At 41.4% G+C, this 20,070-nt stretch overlaps 1 protein-coding gene across 2 annotated transcripts in view; it reads left to right on the plus strand.

Annotated features, from left to right (window-relative positions):
- Positions 1–20,070, plus strand: part of CAPN6 (calpain 6) — a 58,028-nt gene that overhangs the window by 25,417 nt on the left and 12,541 nt on the right. For both annotated transcript variants that reach the window (XM_009491060.2, XM_075720606.1), the window contains exons 2-8: positions 7,846–7,977; positions 8,449–8,657; positions 9,045–9,237; positions 12,841–13,034; positions 14,739–14,816; positions 16,043–16,238; positions 19,506–19,628. In XM_009491060.2, the coding sequence (XP_009489335.2) occupies positions 7,846–7,977; positions 8,449–8,657; positions 9,045–9,237; positions 12,841–13,034; positions 14,739–14,816; positions 16,043–16,238; positions 19,506–19,628 (1,125 nt within the window). The remainder of the gene's footprint in view (positions 1–7,845; positions 7,978–8,448; positions 8,658–9,044; positions 9,238–12,840; positions 13,035–14,738; positions 14,817–16,042; positions 16,239–19,505; positions 19,629–20,070) is intronic.

A 20,070-nucleotide genomic window follows, 5' to 3' on the forward strand; every position in this document is an offset into this window, starting at 1 on the left:
TTAGTGGCCCAAAAATGATGTCTTTTCTGATGGAAAACAATTACTTTTTTCAAGAAGCTGAAATATATACATTTTTAGCCAATTAAAATGATGCTTTGATTAAATTGTTCTCCCCAAATTATGTCAAACTTGTAGTAGCTTTGGAATAGCAGAGAATGAAGTTCCATAGAGGTTGGAATTGCTAATGAGTGAGACATGGACGAAACAAGATATTCCAGAAAAGGCGGTACAATAACCAACCAAAAGTGGTCTCAGGCTGCTCAGTGTCTGTGTTCACCAAACCAGTAATAATCTTTGGGAGATTTTAACTTCAGATTACCAGTTAATGCTTTTTTTAAAATTTCAGATAAAATAACTTCTAAAATAGTTATGTTCCAGGTTTCAACCTGTGCTGCTTTGGATGCATTTCCTATAACTAGCTGAGCCTGCTTTTGTGATGTGTATTACTGGGTTTATTTGATGAGATCCTCATCAAAGACACGAAGGATAACATCTTGTGTAGCAACTGTTTAAAAGGCATGGGCCCATTCTGAACTATTACCTTGATTTTTATGATCAATAGAGAGATAGGCCTGTCTCCAGTGTTAGCACAGTATGAGAGAGGTGGCAAGGTAGTGACTGTAAACTGCCCTTTGAAAGAACTTGTATTCTGGTTACAGGGGAGTTCAGACGCCTAACTGAGAGCACATGACTCTTTTCCTGAGGTGAATCTGGTCCTAAGAATTGGCATCTCTGATTGCTGCTCATGAGGAAAAGTAACACAAATTGTAGTACTGAATTTAGAGAAGGGAATAGCTACTAGGGGAAGAAGGCAGGAGACGAAGGCTTTTGTCTGGCAAGTTCAGTGAGAAAAAAAATTTATCCTCAAGGCAGCTTTTCTCTAAAAACAATGTGCTGCAGTTCTGTAGGGCATTGATCTAAAGCATTACAAACTAAGATAGTACTGCAAGAGGTGGTATGATATACTTCTAAGAGGGTCCTGAGAGAACAGAAAGTCTTTCTTGTAGTCTTGAGTAATTTCTGGGATAAAGTGGTAGAGGACTCTAAGAGCTTCAGTAAACACTTTGTTACTGAGGTTCAGGAAAAGGTCAGCCCTATGGCACATCATCTGTACCCTTTCCAGCAACTCTCAGCATTCCAGATGAGAGCAGCTCTAGCACTCCAAGGGTCAGGTGAAATCTAGAGGCAGCCAAGATACACACCATGTTGCCCAATGTTTGGTCTTTTTTTCTTCCAAGACATTGATTCAGATCCTCCCCAAATACACATGTCCCATAGGCAGGGCAAGGCCGAAACCCATGGCCTTCACTGAGTCACCACTAGCCCCAAACTGAAAATGGAAAAAAAGAACACTATAAAAATGTCTGCGATGCGTTTGGTTTTGTAACAGGATTTATTGGAGAGGGAGGAGGGGAAAGAAGGATTTCTCAGTCCCCAAATAACTGAGTTTTGTTTTACACAAGGCTGGAGCAAACTGGCATACTCTTCCCCTTGCGTATGTACGGTTTGGTTTCCATTTTAAGCAGTATTGGGCATTATCTTGCTCTCAGGAACTGATGTTGCTGGTCAATGGGCATGAAGTTTACAGAGGAATTACACATCCTGAGCTCAGACAGAAACCTGAGGGCTAAATCTTCCTTTTGTTGATTTCCATGGTGTAACAGCACTGATGATAAAGTCACTTCCTGATCTCAGCAAGGGCTGTTTCACTCAGGGTCATATCTGACCCCGGTTTTCTTTTGATGGAGGTTTCTCTGAGACCTGTCCTCTGAGGGGTTAGAGCTATGCCACAGGGCATGATTGTAACTTAGGACTTCTCTTTTTTCACTCCATAGGCAGAGTTTTTTCAGGCATAACAAAGTTGCAAAAGGCTTTTTGCATACATTGAAGTATCTAGCACAGCTGGACTCAGTTATTTTTCTTTTTAGGGCTAACTGCAATTGCGTTGGCAAAGAGCCGGATCTGGAGAGGGTTTCTATAAACATGCCAGCGCAGCTGGGATTTATTATAGGACAGACAATCTCCTCTACCTCTTCAGCTACACAGCCTCAAAATAAGTGCTGTCTTTGCTGCCTTCCTTTAGGTGAGGTTGGTTCATAGTTAGCTGTAGCCAAAGCTGAATTTTTGCATCCATATTCAGAAAGAACTGCCTTTCCCCTTGCTTCCCTACACTGACCTCACTCTCTACAGGAGCTGATTCAGTCTGATACGAGGATGGGAGAAGAGAAGAAAATGGAAAGAATTCTCAGCTCTGACATAATTCAAACTGCTTTAAAAAAATTTAAGGGAATGGTGTACTGGGCTTAAGTAGATCAGTCTGATAGAATCAAGGAAAAGTGCCTGTCTCTGTAGGTCTTGTGTGCAAGCAAAGGCAGATTATTTTTTATGTTACGGCTGTGTTCTTTAAAGGGTGCTGAAGAAAGTAAGCTCTAAATGCTACTGAATCCTTTGAAAATCTTAGTTGCAAACATCATTATTGCTTTTTTTCTTCTTCCATTTCCCTGAATCTCTTGTTTTCTGTCTGAGCCAGCTGACAGACCTTAATCCATTAAAAAATAATTTTTCCCTTTTCTCAGGTATCAGAAATCTCTCATAATTTTTTTCAGTGCAACTTCAGTTAATGTCTGTGAAGACACATAGCTAATTAATTAACCTGTTGAATGTCTTTCTCCCTATTTATAACCAATATTGCATATTTTTTAGTTCATGGATATTGGCAATTCCTATGCCAAGAGATGCATCTTCAGAGCTAAGGGGGACTTTTTCCTTCAGCTAAATTACTCTAAGATTCAAAGTAGTCACAGCAACCTGAAGTTAATGCATATAGTTAATCAGTTATCTCCTGTACTTTTCTGTGGTGCTTCTGGTCTCAGATAAAACCCATCCTTTCTTCTTTTTTTTTTTTTTTTAGGGAATCATGACATAGCAACATACAAATCATTTCACAGCTCAAGTGAAATGGGTGTCTGTTGTCTCCCATAGTTCACACTGTTTTGAAATTTCCTAAGGAAGATATGTTGTAGCAAAGAAAAGTTAAGTTGCCATCTTTCACATTTGTACTACAGTCCAAACATTTTTGTATCTCAGTGAAATTCCTGACTGCAATTTGTCAGACCTAAGCAGATGACTGTTAGTCTGATGGTATAGATTGTATTATAAAAATGTATTGTGTCAGATACACCAATATGTACCAGCTTGATTTACTTCCAGCATACAGTGGGACAGCTCTTGTGACTAAGAGAGGAGCGGTAGGTCTGATATAGTTTGACTTTCATAAGACTTTGGCAATATCTGATATGTCTCTCCAAAGTATGAAAATTTGGATTAATTCAAACTTCTGTAATGGGGATGCATAACTGATGAGATAAATGACTTGGAGCACTCTCAAGCTGGTGTTGTATTGATGGAGTCCTACAAAAATCTCCCTTAGTCTGGTACTCTTCAGTATTTTCGTTACTACTTGGATGAGGGGCTAGAAAGGCATGTACGGGAATGCTGTAGGACACAGACTGGGATAGGATTGCAAGCCAGTTGACAAGGTTGAGAATTCAAACTTATCTTGATGTCTTGGGAAAATAGTGTAGAATAAATAGGATGGAATTCAGCATCACTTCATCAATGCAATGAAGTACAGTGCTTTGGTATTAAGTGACTATATGTCTCAGTTGGGGAAAAAGAATGACTAGGCAGCAAGTCCATAGAATAGGATCAGAGGGTGGATCACAGTCTGAACACAAGTTAAAAAGGTGAAGTTCAAGTGAAAAAGACAGAAAAATGGCACCCCAGCTTCAGTAAGCAAGAGCATCAAGCTCTGCTCAGCACTTCTAAAGCCTCATTTGGAGCATAGTGTCTGGATTTGGGCACCACACTTCACCAGTGATACAAAACATGAAGAACCAGTTATTAAGATTAGAGAAGAGAGACTTGTTAGAGGTTTGTAGATTATTGTAGATGAGGGTTTGCTCTAGAAAGGAAAGGTAACTGTTCTCTCCATTCACAGAAGTCTTGGCACTTCTTTGCTGACCAGTGGAGGAAGCATGTGGACTTTCCTTCATGGGCTGTGTTAAATGCAGGTTAGAGAAGCTTCAGTCACAAGTAGGTTAGGGATAGCCAGTTTGGACACTAGGCAAGTGTTGGGACTGACTATCTGTCAAGGTCTCTCCCACTGTTATTTCCTGTGATCCCATGCTGAGTTTCTCATCTCCAGACTGCTCAGTGTTCTCCTAGTCTGCTTGTTAACTAGTTCATTTACTTGCTCCGTTACAAAAAGATGAACCAATTAAAATCAGAAGAAGGGGTTTGTGAGCCACGTTATTTCTCACAGCATCAGTGGCTGTGTAACACTACATGTCAGATATTTCAAGCCTATGCAGTGCAGCAAGGATAGGAGGTGACACAGATAGACTTCTGTCATGCAAATGAAAGTTTGGTATGAAAATAAGAGCGTCAGGGTTTTCAGCAGAACCATGAGCCCCCGCAACCTCTTGCCTCACTTTCAGGCTCTGTACAGCCTAATTATAGTTCTGCAGATGGTGTTTATTTTATTATGCACATGCATAAGGGGAGAACGGGGGAGCGCTCTGTGTCTTGGATGGTGGAATGCTCCCTGTGGGCATAAATAATACAACAACTGCTTTTGTTAGTGGTGGTGTATCAGAAATAGTGTGGCTATTATACATTAATGTTGTATAATAAGAACCGGTAACCTCCTTTAAACTTTTTCTTGGAAATGTGAAGATATTTCTCTTTTTTACAGCACAGATGATGCAGACTGATCCTGAGAAAAGGGATTAGGGTTAAACCACTATGTTTGCAAAGGAGGTACTTCTAGTGGAACTCAGAACCCAAGTGTTTAAGTGCTTAGGTTGCAAGGGAGAGAAGGCATCAGGTCTCCTGAAATGCCTGGGCCACATATCATGTCAGTCTCTCTTCCTTGTAATTCCTCTGATGGTAGTTGGCTTGGTCCTCAACTGTCCTAAAATTATCACTGCTGGGACTGTTATTGGACAAGTGATTTCTTTTTTTAATGTTTTTTTTTTTTTTTTTACATGCTTGGGGCAATGAAAAATGTGTAAAGATCCTCACAAGGACTGCAGAATAATATATTTAAATAGCACATCTAGAAGTGTTTGGGGGGAATTGTGGCTTAGATAGCTAATTCCACCTCAAAAGTTTTCCTTAGAATTTGCTATAATGCATAAGTGGTGAAAAGCGAAAAGCCCAGAAGAGAGCAAACAGCTGAAATTAGCTATAGTTTGCACCTGAGTATTATTGTGCATCTCATCTGAGTGACAGTTATCATAGAAGCTGTTATCATGGCTGTAATTAATAACAAGAGAAAGAGAGCTAATGTCATTTTCTTGCACAGTTCTTTAGTCTCAGAAGTCCAGGGCTCCTTGGCAGTTGCATAAGAAAGGGTTTATCAAACAGGATCCTGAAGAATTTAGTGACTATGGTGGAAACAGGGAGGTGCTGTTTCTGAGTTCTGCTGTTCCATGTTTGCTTTGGACCCCAGTGGTCAGCAAATGCTAATCTCATCCATAAGTTTTGGCAGTTGACACATGCTGCTCTCTGTTTTTTCTCTGAGGACTGTGCGAGATGTGAGACACACTTCAATTAAAAAATGACAGTTTAATGTGGTTATTTTTAGCAAAGCAGACCAAATAGGAGAAGATATTTGTAATATATTGTAGTGCTTAATTTCTTTCAAAACCAATGCAAGTTTTGGCTTCCTCTAGTGATAGAAAAATTCGGAGAATTTTAACCCTGAAGGCTCAATTTGTTCCTTGTTTATTACACTAGCATAATAACATTTTGAAAAACAAACTAGAAATTATTACTGCCAGAGATGCATGGAAATGGGATATGAAACTTGAGTCTACCCAAGCTGGGTTTAGAATGTGTGCTACCACCGTGAAGGCCAGGTAGTCAACTGATGTCAAACTCTGCAACAGGCAACTGGGTTGATTAACCTCAGCTGAAGTACTAGCTTGAAGTTCCTGTTGCCATTCTATATCAGAGCATCCAGGCAGACTGAATGAATCTGTCTATGATGCAGATGAGTATCTTGTACATGGTCAGATTTCCTCATAGGCACCATTTTGTTATTCAGAATTTTATTAAGGTCTGTTAATAAGCTTTTAAATTTCTCTAAGTGAAGACACATGTAAGAAATACTGACAGAAGAACAGTGTCATATAATGATCATTCACTTGTTTCCCAAGAGGCATTTAAAATTTCTACCAATTGTTATTTAATGAGAAAAGTCTCATGCCAAAAATACCAGAAAACGGCAGCAGCTCCATGCATTACATAGCATGAGCTGACTTCAGGCTGCCATCTGCTAAACCACCCCAGGAAAACTGGCTTTCAGCTCAGCACTGAGGTGGTTCTTTTCTCTGAAAATAAGTTCAGCTGGCACTGATTTGTCACAGTCCCATCAAAGGGAAGACTGAGAGGTTTTGACATGCCCGTGGTGTGTAGCCAGTCTTGGATTGCAATCTTGGTACTTTGGGATCATCATCTGTAATTATCAAAGGGCAGTGATAATCCATGAGATAAAGAGCACAGCTCCTTATTCTGCTGCAGATAACAAACTGGAAAGACTGCAGTAAATTTGGAGTCTCCTGCCATTTTGAGGTGAGAGGGAGTTAGTTATTCTTCATTTCTAATGCCTGGATATAAGATCCAGGCATTAAGATCCCACAATGTTGAAATTTAGGGTTATTCTTATACTGTGAGAGAGCAGAATTTCTTACCCCTGTCTGCTATTCCATCCTCTCAACCAGTCAGGAAAAGCAATGATTCACACAAGAATGTCATGAGCAATCATGGGGTTGAAAACAGTGGGTTCCATGTCAATTATGGGACAGATTACCTGTTTTCTGAAGTGTTGCTTGGGAGGTTCTCTCTGGGACTGTGAGGCCACCTGCGTTTCCATTCAGCAGAACACTGTCTACCAAGGATTTCTTGGTAACAAACACAATACTGCTGCAAAATGTACCTCTGTGGCTTTCCCATGTTCAATGATACTTAGAGGTGCTCCTTTTAGTGCCTTGATTGCAAGCTATAAAGACACAGCAAGGGGCAAGCTAGTGACGAGCAGGGAGACATCACAGGAAGAGCCAGCTATGCTTTGGTGAGAATCTGCATGTAAATAGAGATGGAGCCAGGAAAGCAATGGGAGAGGAGGAATGAGTGGTTATAATAAGAGTCAGATAAATGAGAAAGATTAGACCCAGAGAATGACAGGTGTATTTCACAGATGTGTATCCTCTGCCTTCTTTGGTGCTGTGTGGCAGGGTCATTGCAGTAACTCATGCTTTTGGTAGAGGAGGGTTTCCAGTATGTTAGCCAAGGGAGTGGCAATGAAGGAAGAGGAGCTTAGAGTTCTGGTATCAGTAAGCACCATTTCCTGCTGCTTTTCTTGATTTTTTTTTTTTTTTTTTGTCAAAGCCTTTCCCTGTAATGCTTCCTACTTCTCCTTTCACTTATTTTCAGTTCGTTAACTGCCCCAGTGCCAAATAAGTCTTCTAAATGTTGAATTCATTCCAATCCTCAAAGATCACCTTCTGCTGAGGGCACAACTAGGAACTCTGGCAAAAAAAATGTCAAATTCTGGTGTTTAGATAGGGCAATAGAATCTACTTGTAAGAACTTAAATAATTGTCTATAAAATGACTTTCAAATATACTCAGTGCCAGAGGACTTCTGAACTTCCTGGTACAGAAACTTCACGCTTCAGTGGAAATGTGATGCAGAACAAGTGTGGAGAGGAATAGCTGGAAGGATGCTGCGATCATTTCTGGAGCGGTGTCTCCAGTAATCTCTGGCTTGCTTTGTTAGGACCTATGTGAAGACCCCCACCTGTTTGTGAATGGAATCAGCTCCCATGACTTACACCAAGGCATCCTGGGGAACTGCTGGTTTGTGGCTGCGTGCTCCTGCTTGGCTCTGAGGAAGACCCTCTGGCAGCAGGTAGGTGATCAATGTGTTTGGTGCATAAAATAACGCTAATAAACCTTGGTTGTTTCCCTGCCTGTCAGCCAGTGGTTTTCCTGCTAGGACTAATGTGCCTCTGATGAGCGGTGAATTTTGGTGGATTCAAATCTTCCCTTTCTTTAGAAGTTCATTTTTCATGTTATGAGACCTCTCCACTCCACAGTCCGTGGAGCACCAAAGAAGAGATATAGCAAAGCCAGAGAATGCAATAAGTTCTGTTTGTCTTTGCAGATTAATTTGAATTTTACTTTGCTAAAAGATTCTCTGAAGTGGGACTATATTTGACTTTGTACCAAATTCACCCTCTTTTTTTCACTGCTTCATCTATGTAAGGTCAACTGCTCATGAAGCTGAATACCAGCATAGTGCATGCTCCAGGGCAGTCTGCCCTCTGAATAAATCTTAACATAGTGCATTTGGTGAACTTTCCCTTGTGTGGTTTCTCAGGTGATTCCAGACTTTAATGAACAAGAATGGGACCCTAAAAACCCAGAGAAATATGCTGGGATTTTCCGTTTCCGTTTCTGGTGCTTTGGAGAATGGACAGAGGTTGTTGTTGATGACCTGCTGCCGACAATGGATGGGAAGTTGATCTACTGCCATTCCAATGAGAAAAATGAATTCTGGAGCGCATTATTGGAGAAAGCTTATGCAAAGTATGAGCTAGTTTATTGTCCTTTTAGTCCTCAGTGCTGTCCCTTCTATCCATCTGTTTTGTCTTTCAACTCTATCATACTTTCCATAGGTTTTAGGTTTGCTGCTAGTAGAGAACCTAAAAAAGATTGAAACTCCTCCTTTAATCTGCATGGAGGAGGTGAATCACAAAAAAGTGCAATGCACTCTACTTCAGCAGCCCACAGACTTAAGGATCATTACACTCCTTTCCTAGAAATCCAGCAAAGGTTTATCTGCAATCTGCTGGTTTTTTCTGTTTTGTTTTTTCCTTGGTGAGACACAAATATATTATATTACCTATATTCAAGCCAAATTAGAGCACTTCTAACAGCCACTTGGTGACTGAGAATGTTCTGTGTTACCTCTAGGCTGGCTGGATCTTACGAAGCCCTAGATGGAGGCAGTGCTGCAGATGCAATTGTGGATTTCACTGGAGCAGTGGCAGAATCTATTGATTTGGTTCAGGGCAAATATGGTGAGATTATTTCTGAGCAGATGAAGCTGTTTGAAGACTTGCTGAAAGTGCATAAAAGAGGCGGGCTGATCAGCTGTTCCATTATGGTATGTATAGAGAGCTGGATTTTAAGAGTTAATTTCAGTGAAAAAATTCTGGAAAAAATACCATTATTAGCATATGTATATTGAGTATGTTCTTCGTTTGTATGCTTTGGAAAAGCATTGTATGGAAAAAGCTAGCAAGTTGGCAGTGCTGTCAGCCAAGTACAACTCCATGAGCCACTAAATACAATCACAAAACCGCAAAGCCGTTTGTGCTGCCACTTTACTGTGGATCTGAAATGCTATTCTTTCTGAATGGTCACAGTTGTGTATTGACCCGAGGTTAATCCACCTAGAATGCCCTAATTTACAGGCCAGATGGCAGCATTCAGTTTCTTTATTTCTTAGGGAAATCTGTTTACAGAAAACAGTTCTGCTGGTACTGAGCTGCTGAGACCTCTTAACTTTGGTTGTGATGATGCAGTGGTCTCATCAGTGTAACACTGGAGCTGAGCAGAAAGGCTGAGCTCGCTTGGTTATTCAGGTAGTGCAGTTTGTTAATAAGGCTCCCCATCAGAATGAACCAGCAAAACTTGCCTACGCTGGCTAATCCCTTAGTCAGTAGAGAGGGGATGGCTTCCCCAAGGGTGAAACCCTTGGTGAAGGCAACCACAGGGTTGCCTTCTGTGGAAGCTTTACCTCTCTCCATTCACTTGAGGTGCTAGAATACGGATGAATTGTAGCTCCTGAAGGGTGCTATATGCTTCACAAACCACAGGCAGACAAGGGCCTTGTACAGCCCCTTGCTGTAGGAGGGAAACCAGTAACAACTAGGTTTAACTTGCCTTCTATCGAAGTCTGCAATGTCAGGCCATGACTGGGTAGCACAGAAATTCTCACCTTGTCTGAAGCTGTTACCACATGTGGAGGGCTAACAAACTGCCATGGCACCTGAATGTTTCCTGAAAGATCGCTTTTAAATGATTTTTAAAGTGCGGCCTGCAGGATAGGGATCATTCTTTCCCTTGCGAGTATCATGGTAGTTGTGCAGTTGTCTAGAATGACAGAAAATCAGCCATGTTTGGAGATGCCTGAGAACATTATCTGTTTAGCTGGCCCTGGCCATGCACTGCCCTGCACCAGTGCCATGGTACCAAAGAGGAACACATGGTACCTTCTGGAAGATGAATTTGAACCTGAGAACTCAGCTGGAATAGGACAGGAGTCCTGAACTGTCCTTCCCCGTAACATCAGGCAACAGCTCAGGAACAAATTCTTCTAGGGCTTTGGTGTCTGTTTTACCTTTTTCACAAGATCTGAATTTTTATGTAGAAAGAATTCTATCTGGTTTGCTCAGACCAGGCTGGTAGATTAGACTTCCTGGTGTGAGTTGTTGTTGTAAACATTGTTTCTGGGATGATAGGTTGCTCTCAAATGCTAAGGCAGTTCAGTTTCTTAAAGTGGATCTGTTAGGTGAGTTGTATTTTAAAAAGCAATTAATTAGGGTGTTGTAATGCTTTCACTTCTTCCTGGCATTGTATTTCTGCCTGTCAAATGAAGATACTTCTAAATATTGATTACACAGGGGTTGTTCCTACTGGTTTGGCTTGACTCATCTGCATTTATCACTTTTTGGTAGATGTATTATACACACAGTGAAGCCTGTTAGGTATAGAATACTTAATACTCAAGCGGCTTCATTGCTGACTAACAAACGTCATCATTTTCCTTGGATTACAAAATAGCCCTGAGCTTCAGCATTTAGAAATTTGGACAGACAGTAGATGTTTAAATATCTCTTTTAAATAAATAAATAAATGCCTTCGGAATGAGGTGGGAAAGGCAGCCCAATAGTAAGAAAAGCCTGGGGGATAATAAAGGCATCAGGAGAGGTTACAGACTCCCATGCTGTAAAGGACTCTTGTTTGCTTTTAGTTGTGAAAAATGCAAGTGGAAGTGTTACATTGGAGAAAGCCCAAACCCATTGGAAATGTCAGCCAGTCTTGGTGTAACCCATGAGCTGATTCTTTAGGAGCTGTTCTCGGTGAAAGGCAAAGAGGTCTTGGCGAGTCTTACAGTTGCCAGACCATCTGTCAGTTCCAATTTGATATAAATCTCTCTTTTTCTTCCCCCCTCCCCCCGCCCCTATTTCTTATCTTGGGGGACTGAACACTGTTGTATCAGTGCAACACCTGCCTTACGAGAAGGACCCTGTCTGTTTAGACCAGAGAAATAGTGAAAGAAGTAAAAGTATCTGAGGAAGTACTATGTGCATTTCATAACTCTAATAAATCAGTCTTTCTCCAGCAGAGCAAAGGCTTGCTTGATCATTGAGCTCTTAATTAGATTATTACAAGTTTACATGGAAGGATCTGCACTGAGTCAAATCTTCCTTCCTTGCTCTTCAAGGGGGCGAGTGGCTCGAGGCCCAAGGGGTTATAGCCCAATATAAGTGAGAGAGACTCTGAATATGGCTCAGTGCAAAGATGCCCATGCTGGCTCCAGCGAGGGTGTGATGAATCCAGAGGCATGACCATTTGGATTGTTTCTGGCTCAGAAGAAGGGTTATAGCACTGTCACACCTTTACTTCTTCCGCTGTCCTTTCTGGTGTGTGTTGCTCAGAGGCAGCATTGTACTGGCTTTGTAAGGGGCCAGTCATTCAAAGCAACTCCAGCATCTTTATATGACACTGCTTTTATGTTTTTAGATGCGCTTAGGAGATTTTGATCTGGATGCATTAAATGAAATTGTGGTCTTTTTCAGAGCTTGACAATTTTTCTGTATTCTTAGATCAGCATCTGATCAGGCCTAGGTCATCCAGCAGGACAGTTTACTGCCTGATCACTGCTGGCAACTAAGCTGCTTATGTGAAGTCTATGAGGAGCAAACCCAGTTCCTAAGAAAGCCTGCAGATCTGCCAGTTGCCACATAAGAGAGGCCTGCCAGGTCATGAGTGAGGTACAGGACAGGTTTGACAAATGGCTAGAAAGCTTTCTTGCCTGTGCCCTCTATTTTTACCCACTGCCACTGCCAGTAGTTCTTCCTGGGTATCAAATTTACCCAAAGACAGACACGGCCATTGGACTCACTGGCTAAATCCTTAGGCCCTGCAAAGTGTCCAGTTGAGGACACCACCAGACAGTGCTATGTCTGAGCACAGTCATCAATATCCAGAAGAGCTATTTTGTAAACATGATGAGATTTTGGAAAGGCTGATAAAGATTGTCCATCAGCACAGTCTTTAACTCTCTGAGGCCAGGAGGAGACAGAACGTCTGTAACAGGCAGTATTCGCCTGTGCTCTGGTCTTCCGTCTGCTAGGACTTGTCTGGCACTATCATAGAATCATAGAATGCTTTGGGTTGGAAGGGACCTTGAGAGATCATCGAGCCCAACCCCCCTGCAGTAAGCAGGGATTGAACCTGTGAACTTGGCGTTATTAGCACCATGTTCTAACCAACTGAGCTAACCTGGCTGATCATGCAAAAGACCAGACTAGTGAGCCTAGTGCTGTTGTTTTCCTGCATAGTCAAATCAGTTGGGCAGGGAACATACAGCTCTGTGAAGGAAAATAAGCCTCCCCTGTCCTGTCCCTTGACCGTGTAGCTGTCATGTCCCTCAGTGATGTGAGTTCTTTTCTTTTAATTGTCATTCTTGGTGCTAAAGCCTTCCTCTGGCCGTACCAATGAAATGGAGACACAGATGGGTCTTGTCATTGGCCATGCCTACTCAGTGACTGCAATTCGGAAGCTGCGCCTTGGAGAAAGGCTCATATTCTCTTTTAAGGCAGAAAAGCTGTTCATGATCAGACTGAGGAACCCCTGGGGAAAAAGAGAGTGGAACGGCGCCTGGAGCGACAAGTAAGTGCTGCAAATCCAGTGTCAAAGGAATGAAACTGTGATTAGGGCTACTGGACATTAGATGTATGGTTAAACACTGTTGAGACACAACGTCAGTCTGCAATACTTAGTCATGGCTGACCCGTTGCGCCATTTCTTCCCAAGCATAGCATTCTCTGAGCAAATGAACACATCCTGGGGGAGCCAGGAGGTTATGGCTTCCTGGACCTTAGCTTACTGTATACATCATTGTTCTGGCACACTGGATCATGAGTAGAAAAGCAGCCTACGATTAAGGTGATGAGTCAAGAACATGAGGTTTGTTCCCAGCTTCACCACTGAGTTTGTCTGTGACTCAGTTTCTCATCTGTAATTGCTAGCTGCTGGAGATGGCATAAGTCTTTTTTTCTTAGATAATTTAAGTGACTGGTGAAAAATGCTGTAAAATCGCCACATTTGTGATTTCTTGAATTATTTTCTGATGAATTTTAACATGGACCGTGAGCTTAGCAGGCACCCCTACAGAGACAGAAATGATTGCTGGAGGGGATGTGTTCCGTCACTAGCAATTTGCACATGAAAAACATTTAACTAGGATGTTACGGTTCAACACTGTGCTTACCAGCCACTGTTAGCATTTAATAATGCAGTGTTCTTAACAACAGCCTATTAAGTTCTTAACTTCCATACTTCAGCTAGCAAAAATCTGTTACTTTCAAAGGGTTTGGTTCAGGTGAAATGCGAAGAATGCGTGGAAGAGCTACTGTGTCTTGTTTAGCTTAAGCCCTTGCAGTTCCCCACTAGCCCTTGTCTTGGCACAGCTGCACTGAGGAGTCTGTTGGCCCATGGTTTTTGGCCTAACAGAATTAAATTGAGAATTTCCAAATAGGTTAAGAAAATGTCTGCTATGGCAAGCAACCTCCCTTCCCTTCTGCCAACCACCTTCAGCTTTATCCTCCAAGTACTTTTGGAATGGGAATGAGGAATTGTGGCTCTGTTTGTCTAATGTAACACATTAGGGAAGGGGCTCATGCTGTCTTCTATCATGTTGTCTGATGCTTACATCAGACTGCTTGCATTTAGGATCCTGTGCTCCCCTGCAGCCAGTGGAAAGAGGCAGGTGCCTCCAGGGGACAATGCAGAGCACATAAGTTATATGCTAATGCAGGCAATGTCTGTGCAGTGTAGTGTTACTCTGGAAACTGGACACTAGGCTCGTGCTGCAACACTTTCTTCTCAAAGGCTCTCTGGGGAAATTGCAGACCTCAGGCCTGTTTTATTTAAGGAGGTTGAAAGACAAAGAGAATACTCTGGTCAAAATGAAGTGTTCAATAAGCTTCTGAGGAGGAAAACCACGTTTCTTTTGAAGGGCCTCCAGGGAATGGAGTCAATCTCATATGACCTTCCAAACCAGCTGTTTAAGTGTCCTAAGGGAGGGTATGACAAAGGAAATCAATAAGGTTCTGCTCTAGTTATGCCAATTTCCTATTCACCTCTTTCTTTTTTAGTAGCTTTCAAATCAATTAATGTTTTAAGACTCCTCCTATAAGGCCCACACTTTCTTCCTGAATATCATCTGTCCTTTCAGTACTCCGATGCTACCTTTATAACAAGGGACCATTAGAGAATTTTACTTGCAATTTTTTTTCCAGGTGAGTGTATTTAATATAAGTTATTAATAATCTTTGTTCTTTTTTTTTCCTCTTTTTTTTTTTTTCTTTTTAGTTCTGAGGAGTGGAAGAAAGTCAGCAATTCAGAACGTAAGAACTTGGGACTCACTCTTGAGAATGATGGAGAGTTCTGGTGAGTGGGTGTGGGTGGGTGTGAGTGGGTGTGAAGGGTTTGGAGATACTGGCTACACTGAGTAATTGTCATTAATTTGGCCATTTAGCAGCTTCGAAAACAACTTCCCCAAATGGATAAGATTATCCAGTCCTGGCACAAGGTCTGTTTCTTTTAAACTCTCAAGGGATGACAGAGAAGACAGAAAAAATAGATTAAAAACTAGCAGAACAAAATTAGTAGCTCTTAGTAAATATAAGTTTCAAACACCCTCAAAATCTATTATCTATATTTAGGACACTCAATCAAAATCCAAGACAACACATGTGCTGGTTTACATGACAGAATGCCAAATATTGAACACGCTGTCAATCCTGTTTACTGACTACTGTGCCTGTCTGTAGGATTTCTAGGTCAACCATGGCTGAAGTATCTGTAAATACAATTGCAGCCAATGAATTTTGATATTTGTCGGTGTTTTCCAGCATGGGCATGAGAAGTGTTCATTCTCTACAGAATCTCTAGAACTCTAATAATTTTGACTCTGCTTAAAGCTCTAGATATACCAAAGCAGTCCAGCAACTTCTTCAATAGATCATCAGTATTGCATCAAAGGTGCTGGTAGGGCTCAGTATGGAAAGTCTTCTGTTTGCTTGGCTTTGTCAGAACTGGCAACTGGAAGCCAGCCATAGGGTTTGGTTCTGGGCCATTAATAAGCCAGGGCATGATGGTAGTTCAGCGATACCAAGCTCTTAGAGGAGGTGACTGTTTTTTAACTGGTCTGCAATCCAGTCTGTCACTGCAGCAGGCACAAGTTATAGCACTGAGGTGGTGCTACATAAAAGCTATATCCAGAGTACAGAGGTTTGAGTAATGCTCAGGGACAGAGGTAACAGTGGTTTGGTTGCAGGTAATCTCTTTCACCTTTGCAAAATATATGTTATCAAATCCAGCCTGGTAGATACAACCTATCCTTTAGGCTTAGGTGCTGCAATGGAACAAATCCAGAACTGACCAAACACACTGAGGTGATATTTCTCTAAATTAAGTTCTAAGATAGCGTGATTGTGGCTTCATAAGTATTTCCACATGGAGAGCTTTCCAGTGAATCAGTTTGCCCTCTAGACAACTGAGCAATGCCTCCTCTTAAATTACTGGAAGATTTTGTGTGTTATTTTGGCTCTTTGCTTGAGTATCACTGCATATTTTTAAATAAACCATTACTTTCCTGGTGTCCCATGGAACAGGATGACGTTTGAGGACTGGTGTAAGAATTTCACTGATGTGGACATCTGCCGGATTGTGAACACCTCCTACTTTAGTATCCACAAGACCTGGGAGAAGAAAATGATGCGTGGGGCTTGGGCAAAGAATTCAGAGCCCCTGCTAAATCGCTCTGGTGGATGCTTTGATAACAAAGAGACCTTCCTTCAGAATCCCCAGGTGGGAATCCCTGTATTTTGTGAGGTATTGAAGTGTATCCACTTTAGCTAGGGCTTCTGAAGTGTCTACCCTATTTAGGAGTTGGCAGTGACTACTTGACAGAAATCTCATTGCCAGGGTCTGTCCTCTGAGAGTATGCTGGTTCACTGCATTTTTCTGTGATTTCTATGAAATCTCTCAGAAGAGTTTAGATATTTGTTTAGGGCTGATCATGTTTGGGGCTGATGAGTCAGACACACCAGGATTAGTGAAGTCCCGCCTGGACTTCTTTCAGTTTCCCAGTTGTAGAAAGGCAGCAAGTCTGATTTTTCTAATGACAGAAGTCCATTCACTTAACACTTTTAAACAGACTGGGGTTTTGGTCCACTATATTTAGTTAGCATGCCTTTGCATTAATCTAAGATCCTGAAAGTATCTAGTCTCTTCCCCAAGCTCACCCTCTCATCAGCATTACAGAATTTTCCTTGTTTATCTGTTCATCCATTCTTACTCCATTTCTCACCTTCCTGCCCTTCTCAGTGTTGTATGTTTTCACCCCAGTGCGTGCAAATTCACGCATAAAACTTCCATTACTGTCAATGAGATCTGGGCACTTACTGCTTTAGTTATTACTTTGAAAATTGACCTTTCTGTTCTTTTGTAATTCACCACATACTTTAGATTAATTAAAGATGTTCTTGTGTCTGCTTCTCTGCACTTATGTGGGAGGTTTCTGTCTGCACCCCTCAATTTTCATAGCAGGACATTGGAGAAGTGCAGCCTTTGCTGTTCAGACTAGGAGTGAATCTCAAACTCCCAGCTCATCCTGTCACATAAGTGTAGATGGAGAAGCAGTTCTGCACTGCTCCGTCTTCTGTCAGTGCCTCATTTCCAGTGGGTGATTTTATTTAGATATTCCCCTTTATGATTTTGGACGTATTCCAAGTGCTTGTCTGGGTCTCATTTGTAAGTGTTTAGTGGCCAGAGAACAAAATACACACGTTACGGTTGAGCGCAATGCCTGATGCAATGGAAGTTCTTTTTATTCCTGTGTTATCTCTGGGTTAGTTGATTAAAAGGCTCTTAATAGCAGCACTGGAACACATTTATGTTAGCTTAGGGCTGTTATAAATTACTGCGGCACATACTACCATAGTCTAGAGATAATCTCTGTCTGTTCTGCCTGAGTAAAATGCCTGACACTGAGGCCTCCTGTGTTATCTGTACAGAGAGGGATTGTGACACTTCCAGTCCCTTTAAAATAAAGGAATTTAAGCCAAGTATAAATGTATTCCTATGGCCTCCTGTGAACTTTATCTATACAGAGAGGGATTGTGACTCTTCCAGTCTCTTCAAAATAAGGGAATTTAAGCCAAGTATAAATGTATTCCTACAGCCACCTGCTGATTTCCAGATTGTTAGCCATTAGGACAGCTGAAATGTCATCAGATCAAAGATCGTCACAGTTGCATACCTCTCATCAGACCAAGAGAGCTTTCTTGGACTCTCACAGTTGCCCTTCCACACCTCCATTTGCCCTGGAACACTCTAGGCTATCTGACAAGGTAACACCACGTATGATTCAACAGGGACAAGAATTAAAATATGCCTTACACGGTGTTGCTGCATATTTAGATCCCACTTTTTAGATTCTCTTTGCAGAAGTTCTTTACAACCCCTAGGGACTCTGTTTAGGGTCCTCTGGTTTCTCTGCCACAATGTTGATATAGTACACAAATAAGTATTGAATTTATACCAAAAACCAGCCAGCGCAGAATAGCAAGTGGTAGTTCTGTAGGAGGCCAATCTGGACTGTAAATACCGTGAACAATTAATGAAGCCCAGAGGCTTGGGAAGGTATTGATTTTCTTTCCAATACTGCTGTGCTTCAGCCAACTCTGCTAGAGGTTGGTGTTTCCTCCATGGGGGTGTGACACTGCCTGAGACAGCGAGGGTCAGGGCTGAGAAATGGGATGGTGCCTTATTCTGCAGAGCTCTAACCACAGAGGGATGTGAAGTCATTACAGGGGATCCTTCCACAACAGCAACCAAGGCAATCTCAGTATCTACCTCAGAGCAAAGCTCAATGAAGATTTGCTTTTTAGCAGCTCTCGGAGGAGCAGGGAGGGGGGATTGAACCACTGATGATATTCCTCTCCATTCTGTCGGAGAATTTTGGCTTAAATCAGAATGTGTGGTGCACATAGTACCCAGCTGTGCACCACTGCAGTTTTATGCTTTTATTTCTTTGCTTCACATTTAAAGGTCTTTGAGAATGGAAGAATACAGTATCTGCCTAAACCTGGCGTAAATAGTGTCCTATTGCCCTCCACTGGTTCTTACAATTCAGATTTGCCCTGTATGCAAGAAAGAAACAAAATTTAAAGGCATTTCTAACAGTGAACAAATTTGAGTGTTTAATTCTTTGTTGTATAAAGAAACACCTAGCTGACCTTTTTTGTCTACTGAAAGGGTACCTACTTGTGAACTGGTCTGGTAGTGATACTTAATGTAAGCAATTCAAGTCTGATTTATTGAGATGGGAACTGCTGCCTAAACTTGAAATAATTTCCTGTGATCGGTCTTAAACACAAGTTGGTTCAAATTTACTTTAAATAGTTTGGATAAAAGATTTGCTTGTTAAAGATGCAGGAGTCCTTCTTAGCCCTTTTTACTGGGTATTCCTAAGACTTTCAGGAAAACTGAGAAAGTCCAAAATTAGCATTCCTGTCATTCTTATATTAAATAGAAATTGTAGGTGTAGAACAAAGTTGTCGGTTTTGGGTTTTTTTAACTAAGAGTTGGAAGATTCCTTCATTTGCAGGTTCTATATAAAGATGTTTGAAATCTGCAGGCCCTATTTAGATATTCAAGTTAAATGAAGAATGAGAAATTATCAAAGCCCCCATCTGAATTCTGTTGGTTTAATTTTTTTTGTCTCAGTCCTGATTTTTATATATCCAAATAAAACTTAATCTTTTGTCTTTTGCTTTCAGAGGAGATGTTCTCTTCTGCTGCCTCAGTTATTTTGTAATACTGTCTCATACTGTCCTTTATGTGAATTACCTGTTTCAGTGTCCCTGATACTTTTGGTTTAAAGATCATTATTATTAGCATGAATTTTCAGCTGTGACTCTCTGGGAATGTCTGTTATATGGAGAACTCTCTTCCCACCTCCAAATGTATTTTTATTTGCCTCCTTTGTATGCACATATTTCCTTGGTGATGGCTTTATCCTCAGTATCCTAAGGCATTTCTAACAGCTTACCCTCTTCTCTCTTCTACTAGTACATCTTTGATGTTAAGAAGACTGAAGACAAAGTGTTGGTCTCATTGCAACAGGAGGATCGCCGCAAATACAAGAAAGAAGGGAAAGGAGACAGCATCCCAATTGGCTTTGAAATATTGAAGGTAAGCAGCCATCTGCACTCCTGGTTCAGAGTTTGTTCAGCAGTCCTGCTTCATCCTGCAATGAGATCTTTGGCAGATAGAGGCATGATTATTGTGGTGGGGTCTGGTTCTCCTCTCAGCCTGAACTTTGCATATGTATTGCACTCAGTCACCAGACCTGACATTAGACAGACTGTTTGAACTAAATTGAATTTAGTTCAATTCAAAGTCTGTTTGAACTAATGGAATATAAGCAATTTTTCCCTACTGCAAAAGAATTTTAAGTGCTTTACCTACCCCAAGCTTTGAAGAGAAAGACAAAAAAATATTAACGCTTGAAAATGGAGGGGTTATTTCTCCTTCTCACTGGAGGCTCCTGCCTCCATTTCATCAGCAAATACAGCCAAGGGAATGAGTTTGAAAAGTCTGCAGTTTTTCTTTTGCCACTTAGAAAAGTCAAGAG

This window comes from Pelecanus crispus, chromosome 13 (genome assembly GCF_030463565.1).
Source record: "Pelecanus crispus isolate bPelCri1 chromosome 13, bPelCri1.pri, whole genome shotgun sequence".
Lineage (NCBI taxonomy): Eukaryota > Metazoa > Chordata > Aves > Pelecaniformes > Pelecanidae > Pelecanus > Pelecanus crispus.